This window comes from Biomphalaria glabrata, chromosome 8, assembly GCF_947242115.1.
Source record: "Biomphalaria glabrata chromosome 8, xgBioGlab47.1, whole genome shotgun sequence".
Taxonomy (NCBI): domain Eukaryota; kingdom Metazoa; phylum Mollusca; class Gastropoda; family Planorbidae; genus Biomphalaria; species Biomphalaria glabrata.
Genome location: NC_074718.1, coordinates 20,399,992 through 20,419,416, shown reverse-complemented (window position 1 = coordinate 20,419,416; position 19,425 = coordinate 20,399,992). Strand labels below are relative to the sequence as shown.

The window sequence follows — 19,425 nt, the reverse complement described above, 5'->3', positions numbered from 1 at the left end:
TAGTTCGTCAATTCTGGACATGGGGTAGGCGTCTAGTAGAGTGAACCGGTTTATGGTTTAACTGTAGTCTATAACCATACTTTTCTTATGTCTATCATTTGTTGTGACTAGGACTTGTGCTCGCCAGGGAGACTTAGATGGTTCAATAATCTCATCCTTTATCAGCTGTTGAATTTCCTTCTCTATAAACTTTCTATCTGGAATTGAGTATCTGCGAGACTTTGTATCAACTGGGGTACAGTTTGGTGACAGATTATTAAATAGGCTAGGAGCCTCTACCCTCGCTGGCTGGAGAGTACTCAGGCACAAGGATGGTTTCTGACCATCGAAAGGAATAAACAGATTCTGGTGCAAACTTATAAAGTCAAGTCCAAGAATGATGTCAGAGAACGAATTGTCTAGTAGAGACAGTTTAACTCCTTCGTGTCGTTCATTTTTGAGTTGCACATTAGCGTAGATGTGTCCTTGAGTGATTCGAGAGATAGATGGGTAGAAGCCGTAAAGATTCTGTTGTCTGTGGGACACATCGGCCATTTGTGCTTCTTAGCGATGTGCATCGAAATATAGCTTTCACAGCTCTAAGAGTCTACTAGGGCTTTAATTGCACGTTGTTGTGAAAATGGGTATCGTAGATTTGTTTAACTCAAAGGCTGCACAGAAGCAATAGCCGAAACAGTTGAAGATTTCAATTTGCATACTCTTTGAAAATGACCCTTTTTGAAGCACTGATAGCATGTTGCTTCCCTTGCAGGGCATTGAGAGCTGGGATGCTTAACCCTGCTGCAAAAGTAACACTTGCTAGCTAATGCATTTACTTCATGTATGTGTGAATTGCTTGCACTTTGAGGAATTGTTACGTTTGGCGAAGGTGTGGCAAAAGAATTGGTGAGAGTAGTTGCAGCACAATTAGTTTCTGGCTGTGATGATTCATATTGTAATGAGTGCTGATAAGCATCTTCTAGTAAGCGAGCCTCCTCTTAACTCAAAACAGTCTTTTCAAGTAGACATTTTCGAATGCTGTTGGACACTAGTCCATTGATAAACAGTCACCGCTTTGAATTTGCCATCTTTGGATAGAATTCTTAATTTCTGCATGTAGGCGTCTATCGTTTGAACTTGCTCTTGTTTGCAAGTAGCTAACCTAGCAAACACCACATTCTTTGGTTGTATGTAGATGCTGTTTTAGAGTGTTTGCTTCATCAAATGTCTCTTTATCAATTATCATTTGGTATATAGCAGGAGAGAGATTAAATTGTTATGAACATAATAATAACAGAGTCGAAAACCATGTCCGCTTAGTATGGCTTTAATACACTAAATGACTACACAACACACCATTTCGTGAACACATTCTTACGGACGAGTTACAAGCATATGTAAACATTAGAACGACAACCGATACAGCATATAATTTTCATAACAGTATTGAATGAGGCATCACTTTCCAGGGAAAGGGAAGTTGATACCCGCTTTCTTTTGGATGCCTCCAGGGGAGAGTTTGGCGTAATAAATCTCTATAAAACTCAAATAAGCATGAAATTTCACACAGAAAAAATATTAAAGGTGTATTATTGATGAACATGTTGACCATTATTAAATTTTTCTTTTTAAATATACTAGTCGACCGGTGGCGTAGCATACGCCACTTATTTTGCATGGCCGGTCATAGGCCACTGCAGTGGGCCCCCACTTTTAAAGGATCCGCACTCTCCTACAGTTCCCTAAAGTGGACTTCTGTTTGTTTGTAAAATGTTTTACATGTTTCGGATGTTCCTTCAGAGTTGAAGATAGTTTACTTTTTAGTCCAAACCTCCCGCAAGACTAAGGGGGATGGGAGTGGGCATGGTTTGACAGTTCAGCGCGCAGCCATCAGTAGCGACGTGTGAATACCCACGTGTTCTCCCCCTACCCTCCCCCTCTTGTTATTTCGTGGGGGTGACTCAGCAGAAATAAGAGAGTGATTTTTCCTTTACTTCTTGCTTCTCATCCAAACTGTTGAGGGAAGAAGAGAATTATATAAATATAGATAGATTACAAATACACATTCCCTGTGATTATAGGTCTTTATTTTCAGATTTAGTTGAAGTCTCAACTTGTGAAGTAAAGTAAAGTAAAGTAAAGTAAAGTAAAGTAAAGTAAAGTAAAGTAAAGTAAAGTAAAGTAAAGTAAAGTAAAGTAAAGTAAAGTAAAGTAAAGTAAAGTAAAGTAAAGTAAAGTAAAGTAAAGTAAAGTAAAGTAAAGTAAAGTAAAGTAAAGTAAAGTAAAGTAAAGTAAAGTAAAGTATGAATTTTATTTTGAAAACAACTCTTAACAATTTTCTTTAAAATTTCAAGGGTTTTGTATATTAATGGAAAAAAAACTCAACTCATTGGCCACAACGTGAAACCTCGAGATCGAACATTATTATTGGTTTGAATCATTATCGAAAAATTAATTATGGCTAGAATAATTTATGAATAAAATTGTCTAAATGACATCAAAGGAAGAAAAAAACTTCACACCGCTTACATCACTGGCTTACTGCAGTACACAATAATAGTAATAGTCGTGTCACTAAAAGGAAATCCCTGATTAAACTAATCCCATTCTAAAACAATAACATATTTCCTCCCCCCCCCCTTATAAAAAAAATGGTCAGTCAATTTTTCCAGTCCAGACTTTTCTACTGTCTGGGTCTATACAATTTACATGGCCAAGGGGAAGACAATACAAACATATATCTTGTGCTGTGTGATGTCCCAGTTCCTTCAGAGTGATTCCTCACTTAAAGTCCATTGAATTCACATATAATTGTCCATTTAAAATTTCAGCAGTCACCAAACACAGTTCATAACAATACTGTACTGTGTCCAATAGAAACAATTTCAGAACCTATACACCTCAAGGTCTGAACTTTACTTTTTTTTAGGAACATGGAATGTGAGATCACTAAGAGACGAAGGAAAAGTTGAAGAGGTCACACATAAACTTAACCAACTTCTTTTAAACATCATAGGACTCTCTGAAATGCACTGGAAAAACATAGGTGAAACAACAACAGATGATGGCCATAAACTGTACTACAGTGGACTACAACATATTCACGAACAAGGAGTGGGGTTTCTTGTACACAGGAACTAAATCAACTGTGTTGTGAACTGTTATCCTATATCCAGTCAACTCATCTCCATATGTTTAAAGGCATCACCCTTCAACATCACCATCATTAAAGCCTACACTCCTAAATCGGCATATGATGACGAGGCAGTATTAGAGTTTTATGAGCAATTACTGGAAGCGGTCAATAAGGTCCCAAAAAAAGGATATCCTTGTTGTACAAGGAGACTGGAATGCCAAAGTAGGAAGCGACTCCTACGAAACCTGGAAAAGCACTAATGAACGAGGTCAACAACTATTAGAATTTGCGAAATACAACTAACTCTTTCTGGCTAACATGCTAGGATGCCACAAAAAATCGCCTATAACCACATGGCACAGTCCTAGCGGAGAACACCACAACCAGATTGACTATATATATTATGGTGCAGCAGCGTTTAAGGCAAGCATCCATACAGCCAAAGCAAGAAGTTTTCTTGGGGCAGACATTGGAAGACCATGACCATGTTATGATGACCTTCAAATTACACCTACTAAAGATAGCAAAACAAGGACATACAAGGATAAAATTTGACCTGGATAAGCTGAAAGACCTCCAAGTAGCTGCCATATTCGAGGCTTTGCAACCCTCAATATCTTGGATTCCAATAACCAGGATATTGACACACAAGTCAATATGCTAAACACAGCAGTCACAGACAGAGCCCTGGAAATACTAGGGAAGCTCCGCCCACATAAAAAAACAACAACCTGGGTAATAGAGGATATACTCCAACTCTGTGCAAGCGACGGGAGCTTAAAGGGAAAAAGTTGTCCAACCTAAAATATGTCCACGAATACAAAAGTGTCAACAAATGGATTAAAAAGGAAATGAAAAAAGCAAAGAAAAAGTGGATAGGGAGTTAACAGGAATGACAATAAAAAAGCGCACCAACTAGTAAAGGACCTCACTACCTCAAAGCTTAGAAAAACTAACACAATACAAGACAAAAACAATAGACACTTAACTAAAGAAAAAGATGTGATAAGAAGATGGATGGAATACTGTTCAGAGTTGTATAACTTTGAAATCTCAGGAGATACACAGATAACTAAATGTCCCACCAGTATCCAACATAGACAACTATCCAATTCTTCACTCCGAAGTAGCATCAGCAGTAAAAGCCCTGAAAAATGAGAAAATCGGCCGGAGTTGACAACATTCCTGATGGAGAAACCATGATAAACGCACTTTTTATGATTTTGCAACAATATCTGGCAGTCAGGAGAATGGCCCAAATCCTGGACACAATTTGAATTACTCATTATCGCCCTTCCTAAGAAAGGCAATTTACAACTCTGTCAAAATTACCGCACTATCAGCCTCATCCCAGCAAAGTAATGTTAACAATTATATTAAATCGGCTAAAACCGATAACAGACAAAATTATATCACAAGAACAAGCGAGTTTTAGACAAGGTTGCAGCACAACAGAACAAATCCTAAACCTCAGAATACTCTGTGAAAAATATCTCCGACACCAATAGAATCTTTTCCATGTCTTTATTGATTTCAAGAATGCTTAAGATTTGAGTATGGCATGGAGCACTCTGTGCGAGAATGGAAAAGTACAACATAAATAAAAACATAATTAGAGTTACCCAGAATCTCTACAAGTGTCCACTAGTGCGGTGTACTTCAACAATAATATTGAGGACTGGTTCAAAAACCTAGTTGGAGTAAGACAAGGCTACCAACTTCACCAACACTTTTCAATATCTTCCTTGAAAGGATAATGGAAGATGCTCTTGAGGGCTATGCCGATACTGTTAGCATTGGAGGAATAAGAATAACTAACTTGCGCTTCGCAGATGACATTGATGGCCTAGCAGGGACAGAAGAAGAACTAGCTGATGATGCGAATAGACAAGGCCTCCGCAGCATATGATATGCAAATTAATGCCAAAAAAAAAACAAATTATGACCAATAGCCACCAGGGCTTTAAAAGGGGCATCAGTATTGGAGGTGAAAAACTGACTAGTGTTAGCAGATTCAAATACCTTGCTATTATCTCAGATGAGGGAACGAAACCTGACCTATTGGCCCGAATAGCACAGTCCACAGCAGCCCTTTTAAAATAATATGGAAAGACAAAGGCTTAGCCCTCAGCACCAATATCAGACTGATGCGCTCCCTGATCATGGCCACATTTTTATATGCTAGTGAGTCTTGGACGCTGACTGCAGAGCTAGAGAGCAGGATCCTAGCAATGGAATTGAGATGCTACAGAAGGATCCTAGGTATCACAATCAAAGACCACATCACAAACCAAGAGATTAGAGACAGGGTTACTGCAGAGATTGGACGCCATGATGATTTGATAATTATCATAAAAAACGCAAGCCAAAAATTTATGGCCATATTACAAGATCTTTGGGGCTCGCAAAAAATTCCTTCAGGAAACAGTACCAGGAAAAAGAAGAAGAGGCAGACAGAGAAAGCGATAAGAGGACAATATAAAAGAATGAACAGGCCTGCCATTAAAAGAGGTTCTAACTAGGGCAAAAGACAGAGAGGAATGGAGAAAGATGGACAACGAATCTTGCATGGTGCCCCAACTGTCCAACAGACTAAGAGATAGGTAAGGTAAGGTAAAGTATAATCATAATAATGATTTCATAGTCTATCATAATGATAATTAATAGATTCTAGATCTAGATATATTAATCTCTTCAAGGCTCAACAGTTTGGACACCAAAACGTAAAGGAAAGATCACTCTTTTATTTCTACAAGTCAGACTAGAGTTACCCCCACATAATTTTAGCAGCAAAAAAAAAAAGAGATGGGGGGAGACAAGAAGTATTCACCCATCACTAAATAGCGACCAAAGTAACCCCATGTAACTTTAGCAACGAAAAAAAAAAAAGGAGGGAGGGGAGAACAAGTAGTATTCACCTGTCACTAAATAGCAGGGGCAGACTTAACCATTGTGGGGTCCTAATTGAAACGGATTTCGCGGGCCCCAGTTTGGGTAAGGATACGGATAACAAGTTAAAATTAAGTGTTTGTATTATAAAATAAATTCGTCTTGCGTGTAGCAAAGTCATACAGTATATCATAAAAATTCTGTTTCCTGCATAAATCACCCTCAATATCAAGAATTACCAAATTTTTCAATCTATCTTCGAGAACTGATGACCTCAAGTAATTCTTCATTAGTTTGAGGTGCAAGAAAAAGCTTCTTTCACCAGATTCCACAATTACGGGTATTGCATAATGCCGTTTTTTTGTTTTTTTTTAATATCGCATGTAGGATTGCTTTTTCCAAATCGAATGACAGAAGATTTGTTTTTAACAAGAATTTAATAATTTTCGGGCATTACCAGGACTTTTTCGTATATTATGCAATTTCAGGAGATTTCCAGAAACTCCTGGTAAATCATGAGGCCGCTGGAAATCTGTTATAAGTTATAAAATGGTTTTAATTTAATAATTGCCACCTAGAATTAGCGAGGGACCTATGAAAGTGCGGGGCATAAGGCTGGCACTGCAGAAAAAAGTGGCGTATGCTACGCCATAGGTCGACTAGTAAATATATACAAAAACTATCTAGTTATGTAGAGTTTGCTGAGAGGTTTACAAGGACACCAAATTTATCTTTCTATGATATATAAGAGCAAAGATATGTTGTTATATATGTATAAAAATGGACTATATGGAAAAACTGTCCGAAAAACTGTGCCTTTTTTCATTAGTATTGTGTGTTTGTGTGGTACTGGAATGTCTATTATATAATTTATTTATTATTTACGATAAGAGTAGGCTTAAAATAAAGTAGCCTAAATCAAATTTTAAATTAAATACATATATATTATAGATCTAGAACTAGAAAAGAATTGCACAAATGCAGTAACTTGCACAATTGTCAATAGTTTCGGTTAGATGTAGAAATGTAGATATGGCTTAGTATTCAGATGTAAATCTAATAATGTGACATTGATTGAAAATTTTAAGAAATGTTCCTTATATTTGCTTATGACTTACATTGTTTATTTTTTTTAATTAATTGGCCGATAGCTAAGAATTAGGGATTGGTAACAGCCCCAACTGTGCCATCTCATACTAACCACATTGTGGACATTGGGTCCATTTGGGAAATGAACAATTGATGCAAAATATGGCATAATTTTAGATTAAAATTTAGATCTATTAAATTATTAAATATTAATGTTCCTAAGTCTAAGCATTTAAATAAAAAATGGTAAAAAATTTTTACAACTTTTTATGCAGAATTTAAATGCCAATACCTTTCAATAACTCAAATTTGAAAAACCATTCTAGATTAATCTAGAATTAGTAAAATAATCTAGATAAATAGATCTAGAGATCTAGATAGTTTAGATAGAATAAATAGAATCTTTTTTTATCTAGTCTAGATTCTATATTTTTAATTTACTTAATAAGTATAGTATTATATTAATCTAGATATAATATTATAATATTATATAGACATAGTCTACTTATAGTTATATAACAGTTACAGTAATAATGAGTAATAACTAGATCTAGATCTATACAATAATGTCAATATTATGAATATAGATCTATAACTATAGTCTATATAATAATATATTTATATAATATAAAGTAGTTTATTTAATTTGGACATTACATGAATTCGGATATTCGCTGTTTTTTGTGGTCATTAAATAATTATTTTAATATGTATTATAAAACTAGCGCGCAGTATAATGTGCTTGTCCATTTTCCAATGATTCTGACCCAATTTCCTTCCATTTAGCTGTCTTTTTATGTAAGAAAAACGAATTTCAAATTTGTTAGTTAGGTTGTTGTTTTTTCCTGTTACCCGGATGACTTTACCTCTTCCTAGAGTTAAGACTATATTTTTTGATTGGCTAAGTCTATACTAATGAGCCCGGCAATATTTATTCTGTTTTTGGAGCTGATTTATTTGATTCATAAGCCAAGTTTTCTAATTCCATAAAAAAAAAATTAATACGGTGTCCGAATTAAATTACGATTTTTACGATTTCGGACAGCCAGTTTTGGACTTCAATAAAAATGATCTTATATTATATTTGTTCGTTTGTTGTTGTTTTTTTTAATAGAGAATAAATGGGCAAATGTTTGGAGTGAGCTTGGTACATTGAATGAAGTTAAATGCTTAGATCTAGACCTACTAGATAGGTCTAGATTTATATAGAGAGAATATAGAGGATTCAGTTAGGCAGGAATGGCTATCCTAACCTGTAGGGGCCTACTATACTACAAAAGATCATCTGTATTAGAAATTTATAAAATTAATAAACAAAAAAAAAAACACAAACATTCAACACACATCTAATCATGCAAACCCCAAACATTCAACACACATAAAATAAGCAAACATAAAATAAGTCTAAAAGTCGGTGCAGAAATTACTATCCCAGTGACCTAATTTTGGTAGAATAAGTGTGTTCATATTTTTATTTTTTGTGTTCATATTTATGCATAGTTTGAAAACATCGTAATGTTTTCATGTGAGGGGCTATGCCTGGGGATCTTAAAATTTAAATAATGTTAATATAGAATTAAAATCTGAGTTTATTGATGCCTAAATATAGAGACTGTCCGAAATAAATTATGGTGTCCGGAATCAAATAATGTGGGTCAAATGTGTCCGAATTAAATGAAAACACACGGCCTCTTTGACTTTAAATATAATAACAAATATAGGTTAGGGGAACAAATGTAAGTAGTGTTAGTAGTCATCCTTATATATCTATTCTAGAACTCTAAGTAAGTCTATCTTTAATCTTAGAATCTTACTAACTTAGTATCTACTCTTAACTCTACTAGTTACTCTAGTCTAGATGATTATCGTGGATAGAACACTTCAACAGATCTATGGCTATGCGCTAGCCAGCTAGAATAGTTAAGATTTATAAATAAAATGAATCAGCTTGAAATTTTAAATGAATTTAACAAGTAAGGCCTGAAGTTTCAGTGAACGTTACAACCACACAACGGAAGAAGATTCTAATTCTAACGACCAGTTGTTTGTTTTTTCTTAATTGTTAACCAAAACATGGCCAGATTTTTACAGCAGGAAACTTTAATACAAGTAGTTATATTATTTGCTTTTTGGTAAATTAATCTGAATGAAAGGCCCTAATTATCCTTTAATAATCAAAACTAAACCATGTTAAAATTAACTAATATTTATATTTTCATCTAATGTGATCTCATGGTAAACTAAACTAAATTATAAATTTAATCACAATAAATTAGTGAGGAATTCAGTATTTCCCGTGGGTGCGCAGCCCCAGCTGTAACCTACATATTTTTTCACATCCATAGTAAACATAACCGTTGTCTGCAGGTGGTTGATTTAGATTTTTTTTTCGCCGACTGCGTTCTTCCTCGGCAGTGGATATTCTTTTGCTCTCAAATGTGTATCCCGCGGCCTTTGTGACTGACCACCAGCTGTCTCGTTCTGAGGCCATATGCAAACAGGTGCTCTCTTATATGTCAGCCAAGGCAAGTTGTCGCCTAAGCCGGTCTTTGAAGCTTTTCCGTGGGGAGCCTCTGTTACGTCGAACACCTTTTAGCTCACCAAATAAGACTGCCTTTGGCATACGTTCGCCCCCCATATGGGATACGTTCCCTGCCCAGCGTAACTGTCGGATCGTAAGAAGTCCTTCTATACTGTCCATACCGGCGTTTGCAACTACAACGCTGTTTGTAGTGCGGTCTTGCCACCGTATGTCCACGATGAAGCGCAAGTATCTTTGGTGAAAGCTCTCACGTAGTCTAAGTTACTTTCTGTATAGAGTCCATCTCTCATATCTATATGTGTATCCTGCGGTCTTTGTGAGTGACATCCAGCTCTCATTCAAAAGCCGCATGTAACCAAGATGCTGTCTTCTATGTCAGCTAAGGCAAGTTGGCGCCTAAGCTGGTCTTTAAAGAATCTCCATGGGTCATCTTTGTTACGTCGACCACCTTTTAACTCACAAAAAAATACGAGATATGTGTAACTTGTCAAATGTGATGTAAAAAAAAAAAAATCCCAACTGGCATTACAATTCAACCAATGTCGTAAACAAGAAAATACACGAAATACGGGCTAGGCTAATTAGTCTATATTGGCTAAGAAAATCAGTTATAAAGCTTTACAGTTATAGATCTAAGTCACAAAATGGTTTGCGCACACTTAACTCTGTAACATCTTCAAGACAATTAAGTTTCCGTTCATGATTTGCTGTAAAAGTGGCGGTAAAAATCTTCGGGAATGGTTTCTTTAGAACTGAATGTAACAAAAACTAAAGAACTTATAATAGATTTTAGAAAGAAAAAACAAACTATGCGTGAACTGCAAATAAACACTACATCTATAGAACAAGTAAAGGCATATAAATATCTAGGCGTTATCATCAACAACAAGCTTTCATGGGAAGACCACCTTGGAACTCTGACAAAGAAAACAGCCCAGCGACTCTTTTTTCTATACAAACTCAACAGTTTTAAATTAAACAAGAAGATCCTTGAGACATTTTACGGCGCAACTGTACAAAATCTGCTAACATACGGAATAAGTTGTTGGCAAGGCAACGCCTCATCTAAACTGTTGCAACGTCTAGAAAACATCATTAAAAAAACATCAAAAATTACACTCACAACATTACCACATTTAAAGGAACTTTTTGAACAAACGTGCCTAAGAAAAATCGAAAAAATCTTGGAAGACAACGGCCACCCGCTCCATCAGAACTACGCCAGGTCGTCGCGAAGTGGGCGACTGCTGTCAATCAAAACAAGAACGGAGCGGTACAAAAACTCGTTCGTACCTCACTCGGTCAGACTCTATCACCGCCACTCATTGATCAGGGAACATGATATGCACCAAGATACCTGTGTGTAGTCGCTGAATGAACTCTTTATGTTGTCTGTTGTATTTATGTGTATGTTTCTGTTGTGTTGTCTTTATATGAGAAACGAGTCCTTGTAATCACAACAAATTTCCGTAAGGATCAATAAAGCAGTCTTAGTCTTAGTCTTCTTAATATAGTAAAAAAAAAAATCTACCGGAAGTCAATTTGTCATGCAACCAAGGACGCCTCGGTGAACGGGACTTATGCTTACTTACCTTAGTGTTGGCAGTCCATTTATTTTTAGTCTATGACTTAGCTAATGATCCTTTCAAGTTTTTTCTCTTTCGCTACGAAAATAAAATTAGTTTTGCGAAAATGGGTTTACCCGAAGCCGATACATTCATATCTATTAAAAACGAAAAGAGCGATAGCTTTGTTAAAAGAATGGGATTATAAAGTGAACAATTAAACGAAATAATTTTTAGTACGCGATTCATGAATGAATATAGATCTAGGCTTATCTCAACTCGGCTTCGCAGCTTTCGTAAACGAATGTAGTCTCTTAAAAATGCTTTAGAAAACCAAATTTGAATGTTTATTTGATCAAAATATGAAATGAATTGACTATAATTAGTATGTTCATGTGTTTAAGTATAAAACTATCTGTGCGAAGAGACGTTTTATCATCTTAGAGTTGAATTATTTTTTTTTTTAGGGATTTAAGTTTGTTTTAGGGCTACAATACATACACTACGGTCTAAGTTAGTACCCAAGGAACATTCCTGCCTAGTTTTATCAAGATTGGTCAAGCGGTTTTGATGTCTATAAGTAACATACATCCATACATACATACATACATACCCCTCACATTCTACTTTATAATATAGATATGTTGAAGTCAAGTTACTCATCAACCTTAGTGATACTACGCTGCAACTAAAGTGATCAGGATAATAATATTTAATGCATACACAAGTTCACACTAATAAGATCAGAAGAGGCCCTAATATCATACAATTGAACATTCACGTCATTAGCACATCATTGATGCTACATCTGGTGGCCAGTATGAGGATCGTACCCACGACATTCGCGTTATCTAAATTTAGGTCTACTTCATACAACATATAGATCTGAGAAGAAGATCTAGTCTAGTTCTTGATCAAAAGCAGTAGATCTAGAACTAGAATAAGCCTGAAGCAGTAACATAAGCCATAAATTGCGTAACTTGACTAAAACAAAACTTGTGAACTGAGGCGCGCGGTACTGCGTGGGCTGAAAAAGCCGACAAACAGTAACATGCAATAAGCCACAAATGGCGTAATTTGACATAGTTTCCCCAACTCAAACATCCACTTTTTATAAATTATCTTATCTTAAATAATACAGACGTTACTTCAAAAAAGAAGATGATTACGTCCTACGCGTCATGCATTTAGTCATGCATATTAACCACTGACTTAAATTCTGCCAAGTCACTGGTTTTCCTGGCTAGCTCAGGCAACCCATTCCATGCTCTAATAGCAAGGAGTATTTGTACAAATTTGTCCTAGCATATAGGACAAAGAATGTGCCGTTATGGTTGTGTCTTTCAGAGTATTTTATTACATTTGGTTTTTGTATTTGAAGATTATGGTTCAGTGTTTTATGTATAATTGCTACTTTACTTTTGAGTCTTCTGTCCTGAAGGCTTTCTAAATTTAGTGATTTTACTAAAGGTGTTACTCTAGTCAAATGTGAATATTCGTTTTTTATGAATCTCACTGTTCTATTTTGTGTTTGTGGTTTGGTTTTGGTTTTAGGCACATCGGCACAATTTTAGGTGATGTCGTGCCTGCATTCCCCCAAGGACTCTCTACACACCAAGGGCCAAATTCCATACAGTCAAATCATTAAAATCAAGGTCTATTCACAGTTTAAAAAAAAAAAATAATAATAATAATCTTTATTATCCGAAAGGATATTTGTCTTACAATTTGTGCATTACACCAAACAAAAAACATTATAACTATAAGAAACCAAAGTGTACATTCACACCAGACTCACTCATATATTACATGTGACAAAGTTTATACCAGATTGTTCTTATTTAATGATTTGATTGCCGGGGGAACAATTTACTGGGAAGGTGACATCCATATGGTCGGCTGTTATTTGGTCTTTCTGATGCTTTAACGGCCATAAGTGCAAGCGATATTGCATGCGATTTGGCCGTAAAGATGGAGCAGCCATCGGGGAGTCTACGGGAGATTGTTTTGTTCCGAAAGGAGCAGGCACACGCGATCTTTCCATCCATTTTGGATCCGTCTGTGTAGATGGTGCCACAATCTTCGTAGCTCTCCTGCAGTTCCCTAAAGTGGGCTTGTAGTATGCTTGGGTCTGTATTTTCTTTTTTGAAATTAAGGAGGGATAAATTTAATTTGGGTTTATTCATTAGCCAAGGAGGATTCTGAGGGCTTCTATTTTGGAGATTTGGTCAATGGGTGGGGTTAAATTTTGGATGGGTTCTCTCATTCGAAAGCCCAACGGCTGTATGACGTTAGGCCTTCGATTGTATAATTCTATCTCTGTGGGGTTAAATATGGAGTTCTCCAGCCTCCACATGGAGACTTGGGATAGGTGATGTACAAAACGCGCCGAGACAGAGACGCATAGCAGCATTTTGTATTGGTTCCAGTATTTTTAGATAAGACTTCCTTGCTGCTCCATATATTATGGATCCGTAGTCTAGCTTGGATCGAATTAGACTCCGATATAGCAGCAGCAAGGTATCTCAGCTCCCCAGTCAGTATGGCTGAGTACTTTAAGTATGTTTAATGACTTTTGGCATTTCTTCTTAAGTTCCTTAATGTGGGGGAGAAAATTAAATTTGGAATCTAAGGTGAGGCCTAAAACTTTTGTAGTTTTCACGACAGGGATCTTCTTTTTGTGTATAAATAGTTCAGGGTCTAGGTGGAGTCCCCTTAAATTACAAAAAATGCACACTGTTTTGCCCAATTTTGAATTTTGTTTAAACATAACTGTAATTTTCTTTCTAAGAAGTTCATGTTTTTCCCATAAGTAAAAATGACAAAGTCATCAACATACAAAAAGCACTCTATGCCAGTGGACAGAGCATTTATGATGCTATTTATTTTAATGTTGAACAGGGGGACTGACAGAATGCTGCCCTGGGGTACACCCATTTCCTGGTCATGAGTGTCAGAAGCGAAGTTGCCCACTCGAACCTGAAATTTTCGATCTTTCAGGAATTCCCCCACAAAACGGGGAAGGTGTCCCTTAAGCCCCATAAGCTTCAGGTCACGTAGAATGCCATGTTTCCAGATTGTGTCATAGGCCTTTTCTATATCGAAGAATACAGCTACTAGATGTTCTCTTCTGAGTAATGCATTTCTAATATAAGCTTCCAGCTTTACCAGGTTGTCAGTTGTTGTCCGCCCCTGCCGGAATCCGCACTGGTAGTTGGAGATCACTTTATTCTTCTCCAGGTACCAGACCAGCCTACTGTTAATCATTCTTTCCATGGTTTTGCAGATGCAGCTTGTTAGTGCTATTGGTCGATAGTTAGGTGGGTCAAAGCCGTCTCTTCTCGGTTTAGGTATCGGTATAACTGTGGCTTTCCTCCAGCTGTTTGGGAAAGCGCCTGTTTGCCACACTTAGTTATAGACCCCTAGCAGGACTGCCAATGAGGATTCGGGAAGGTGCTTGAGGAGCTGGTAATGTATTTCATCTTCTCCAGGCGCTGTGTCATGTGACTTGTCCAGCGATTTCCTCAGTTCCTCAAGCGAGAACGGTTTGTTGTAGTCTTCATTGTTCTCTGACCTGAAATTAATGGGATGTCTTTCCTCCCTGGTTTTGACTTTTTGGAACTCTGGCGTGTAGTGTGCAGTGGATGACTTTTCTGCTATTGAGGTTACAAGGCAGTCAGCTATTTCTCTGGGGGACGTGACAATTCGTCCTTGGTTCCCTTTGATTCGCCTTAATGCCTTCCAAAGCGCTCTAGCAGAAGTTTTGGCATCCAGACTGCCGACAAAACTTCTCCAGGAATTCCTTTTGGCTGACCGTATGGTTTTTCTAGCCTTTGCTCTAGCTATCCTGAATAGCTTTAGGTTTTCCTGGGAAGGATTCTTTATAAATGCAGCCAGTTTGATTTGATTTGATTTGTTGATTTGAGGCACATCGGCACAATTTAGGCCATGTCGTGCCTGCAGTCCCTTAAGGACTACTCTCTCTCTAAACAACAAGGGCCAGATTCTATACAGTCATATAATTAAAATCAAGGTCTATTCACAGTTAAAATAGTAAAGGTAGTACAAATTTAAATATTTGGTAAAAATCTAATGTAAATAGTGCATGTTCACAAATTCATAAATCAGATCTTCGTAGATAGCCCCACTTCCCGAATAAAGCCCAGTACCTTCCCAGGGTCGACATTATTAAATAGTGTTTTTAGATTAGTGGCTCTAAAATATTTCGCCCTGACATCCTGGTATCTGGGGCAATCAACGAGGATATGTTCCACGGTGAGGCGAGAGTCACAGTACTCGCAAAGTGGGGGCTCCTCTCTCTTCAGTACAAAAGAGTGCGTGATGTAGGTGTGGCCAATCCTAAGTCTGGACATGGTTGTGCTACCACGCCTTGTCAGACCCTTAGATGTGGGCCGCCACCTGACATCCGCCACAATCTGCCTGAGTTTACTGTGAGTCTCAGCCTCCCATCGGTTCTGCCACTCTCGATAGGTGGCAGAGGCAATACTTTGTCTCAGGTCCGAGCAGGGAATTCCTGACACCGCATGATTTAGGGCTCTCTTTGCTTCTCTGTCTGCGGCTTCGTTTCCCTCAATGCCAACATGGGAGGGGACCCAGATGAAGGTGACATCCCTACGGTCGGCTGTTATTAGGTCCAACAGCTTCAGGCTCTTATGTACCAATGGGATGTCAGTCTTCATTCGCCCCAAAGCTTGCAAAGCAGATTTGGAGTCGGAGCAGATTATAAATTTCCTCCTTTCTGATGCTTTTACGGCCATAAGTGCAAGCAATATTGCGTGCAATTCGGCCGTAAAGATGGAGCAGCCATCGGGGAGTCTACGGGAGATTGTTTTGTTCCGAAAGGAGCAGGCACACGCGACCTTTCCCTCCATTTTGGATCCGTCTGTGTAGATGGTGCCACAATCTCCGTAGCTCTCCTGCAGTTCCCTAAAGTGGACTTGTAGTATGCTTGGGTCTGTATTTTCTTTTTTGAAATTAAGGAGGGATAAATTTAATTTAGGTTTATTCATTAGCCAAGGAGGATTCTGAGGGGTTTCTATTTTAGAGATTTGGTCAATGGGTGGGGTTAAATTTTGGGTGGGTTCTCTCATTCGAAGGCCCAACGGCTGTATGACGTTAGGCCTTCGATTGTATAATTCTACCTCTGTGGGGTTAAATATGGAGTCAAAAGCAGGGTTCGTGGGGTTGGATTTTAGCTTGACTATATACTGCATTGCAAGCTTTTTCATTCTTATATCCATGGGGAGTTCTCCAGCCTCCACATGGAGACTTGGGATAGGTGATGTACGAAACGCGCCGAGGCAGAGACGCAGGGCAGCATTTTGTATTGGTTCCAGTATTTTTAGGTACGACTTCCTTGCTGCTCCATATATTATGGATCCGTAGTCTAGCTTGGATCGAATTAGACTCCGATAGAGCAGCAGCAAGGTATCTCTGTCAGCTCCCCAGTCCGTATGGCTGAGTGCTCTTAGTATGTTTAATGACTTTTGGCATTTCTTCTTAAGTTCCTTAATGTGGGGGAGAAAATTAAATTTGGAATATCGGTATAACTGTGGCTTTCCTCCAGCTGTTTGGGAAAGCGCCTGTTTGCCACACTTAGTTATAGACCCCTAGCAGGACTGCCAATGAGGGTTCGGGAAGGCGCTTGAGGAACTGGTAATGGATTTCGTCTTCTCCTGGCGCTGTGTCATGTGACTTGTCCAGCGATTCCCTCAGTTCCTCAAGCGAGAACGGTTTGTTGTAGTCTTCATTGTTCTCTGACCTGAAATCAATGGGGTGTCTTTCCTCCCTGGTTTTGACTTTTTGGAACTCTGGCGTGTAGTGTGCAGTGGATGACTTTTCTGCTATTGAGGATGCAAGGCAGTCAGCTATTTCTCTGGGGGACGTGACAGTTCGTCCTTGGTTTTTCAAATGCCCTATTGCATTTGATTCTTTCCCTTTGATTCGCCTTACTGCCTTCCAAACCGCTCTAGCAGAAGTTTTGGTATCCAGACTGCCGAGAAAACTTCTCCAGGAATTCCTTTTGGCTGACCGTATGGTTTGTCTAGCCTTTGCTCTAGCTATCCTGAATAGCTTTAGGTTTTCCTGGGAAGGATTCTTTATAAATGCAGCCAGTCGTTTTTTCCTATCACCAATAGCACTTTTGCAAGCTGTATCAAACCATGGTTTGCTAGGCCGTTTTGGATTTGCAGAGGTTAGGGGTACTACTTTCCTGGCTATACTTAGTAGCTTGCTAGCAAAGGTATCAGCTGGGTTCTGTTCATGGAGGATATTTTCTGTGATATCCTCAGAGCATCTTTTTTGGAATTGTTCCCAATCGGCCTTATTCAGTTTCCACCGCTGAGGTCGTCCCAATGAAGGGAGATTGTTAGTAATGATGATTGGGAAGTGATCACTTCCCAGTAGATCATTGCTAACTGACCATTTAAAATCGTCCAGAAGTCCGGGGACGCATACGGTGAGGTCAATGCATGTGAATGATCCAGTTCCTGGGTGCAAGTAGGTCGGTGATGCATTATTAAGTATGCATAAATCATGTTGGAGGAAGATATCCTCCAGCATACGACCTCTTGTGTCGGTATTGTTGGATCCCCACATGGTGTTATGGGCATTGAAATCCCCAAGGATTAAATAAGGCCGGGGGAGTTGTTTCAATAGGTCCTCCATGTCTGTTCGGTTTAATGGAGCGCCTGGTGGTAGATACAGGCTGCAGCAAGTGATAACCTTGTGAAGGGTTATCCTAGCTGCTACGGCCTGTAGTGTGGTCTGTAGTTCTACCCTCTCATGGGGGATGCTATCCTTCACAAGGATACAGACTCCACCTGATGCTCTCTCTGCATCCTCAACATTCTTGGTGTAAGCACGGTAGCTTCGGAAGCTGATGCAATCTTTCAGAAATATTTCCTGTAAGCAGACAGCTACAGGAGTCTCAGAGTCCATCAGTAGCTGCATTTCCTCGTAATTGGCCTTGAGGCCTCTACAATTCCACTGTACAATTCTGGAATCCATGGCTTATTCTAGATGACCTACTTGGAGCTATTTGGCCTTGGGAGGCCCCCGGAGGGGTTTCCCTTTATTCCAGTGACCTTGGTATTTTTATTCTTGGGTTTGGATGGAGAGGAGGACAACTCCCTTTTGGGGGAAGTCTTTCTCTCTGGAGAAGGGAGATCCCTCTGGTTAGAGCGGAGGTTATTTCCTCCTCTCTCATCTCGGGCATCCTCTCCGCTTCGATTTCTCCCCTTAGGGAGTTGGTCAACCTCTAACTCGGTAGAGGTTGGGGTGTCTGGCTGGGTTCTCTGAGGAGAACCTGTGTCAGACATGATGTCTCCGGGTTCTCCCGGAGTATTGGTTTTGACATGCTGCTCAGTCTCCATGCTCTCATCAGCGAGCACAGAGAACCTGTTCTTTAGCATGACAACAGGGCTTTCTTGTTTCTTCAGAGGTGTGTTCTTTGGCGGTGTTTTCTTCTGAGTTGGGGGAGGAGGAGGGGGTGGTGGGGTCAATGTGTCCGTCTGTGTGGCTATGGATCTTCCTTTCTTAGCAACAGCCTGGGCGTAGGTCTTTATCAAGCCGAATTGGCCCTTGGGTAGGGCCAGTACAGCCGATTTCGCCTGGCTAAAGGTACATCCGTTTCTTGCCTTGTACTCCTGCACGGCAACCTCCTGTTTCCACACAGGGCAGTCCTTGGAGTAGGCTGAGTGGCCAGCGTGACAGTTTGGGCATTTGAACTGGGCTGTACAGCCCTTGTTCTCATGACCTTCTCCAGCACATCTGGCACACACAGTGTTCCTCTTGCAGACTGCCGCACCTTGCCCATAACCCTGGCACTTGAAGCACCTTATGGGGTTAGGTATGTAGGGCCTCACTGGAACTCGTAGGTATCCTGCCTTCGCATACTCTGGCGGTGTCCTAGTTCCGAATGTTACGATAATAGTGGCGGTTTTGACCTCCTCACCATCCCTGTGCCCGATAATGCGCCGGGCATGGGTGACTCCTTCAATGCCCTCCACTGTTTCCTTCTCGGAACATTCCAGTAGGTCCCTAGAGCTGATTACACCTCTGCTGGTGTTCAGACTCTTGTCTGGCATGACTTCCACTTGGAGATAACAGAGTCTTCTGCATCTTAAAAGCCCACCAGAGTGTGTCTTGTTCTCTACTTCTACAAGAAGTTCCATTGACTTGTGTAGCTTAGACACACTCTTGGG

General features: G+C 39.1%; 2 protein-coding genes across 6 annotated transcripts in view; both read right to left on the bottom strand.

The window, feature by feature from the left end:
- Positions 1-19,425, bottom strand: part of LOC106061043 (UPF0547 protein C16orf87 homolog) — a 73,098-nt gene that overhangs the window by 51,541 nt on the left and 2,132 nt on the right. The window contains exon 1 of one of the 5 annotated variants that reach the window (XM_056039149.1): positions 8,912-9,155. The exons of 1 other annotated variant lie outside the window; for it this stretch is intronic. The gene's annotated coding sequence lies outside the window, so the exon portion shown is untranslated. Of the gene's footprint in view, positions 1-7,122; positions 7,145-7,385; positions 7,508-8,911; positions 9,156-19,425 lie in introns of those variants that run through there. 3 more of the 5 variants (XM_056039150.1, XM_013219102.2, XM_056039152.1) reach the window with 3 other exon arrangements.
- Positions 12,897-18,973, bottom strand: LOC129927803 (uncharacterized). Its single transcript, XM_056039147.1, has 2 exons — positions 17,945-18,973; positions 12,897-16,428 (listed from the first exon to the last, which is right to left on the bottom strand). The coding sequence occupies exons 1-2, from the start codon at positions 18,227-18,229 to the stop codon at positions 15,325-15,327; spliced, it is 1,389 nt and encodes a 462-aa protein (XP_055895122.1). The 5' UTR covers positions 18,230-18,973; the 3' UTR covers positions 12,897-15,324.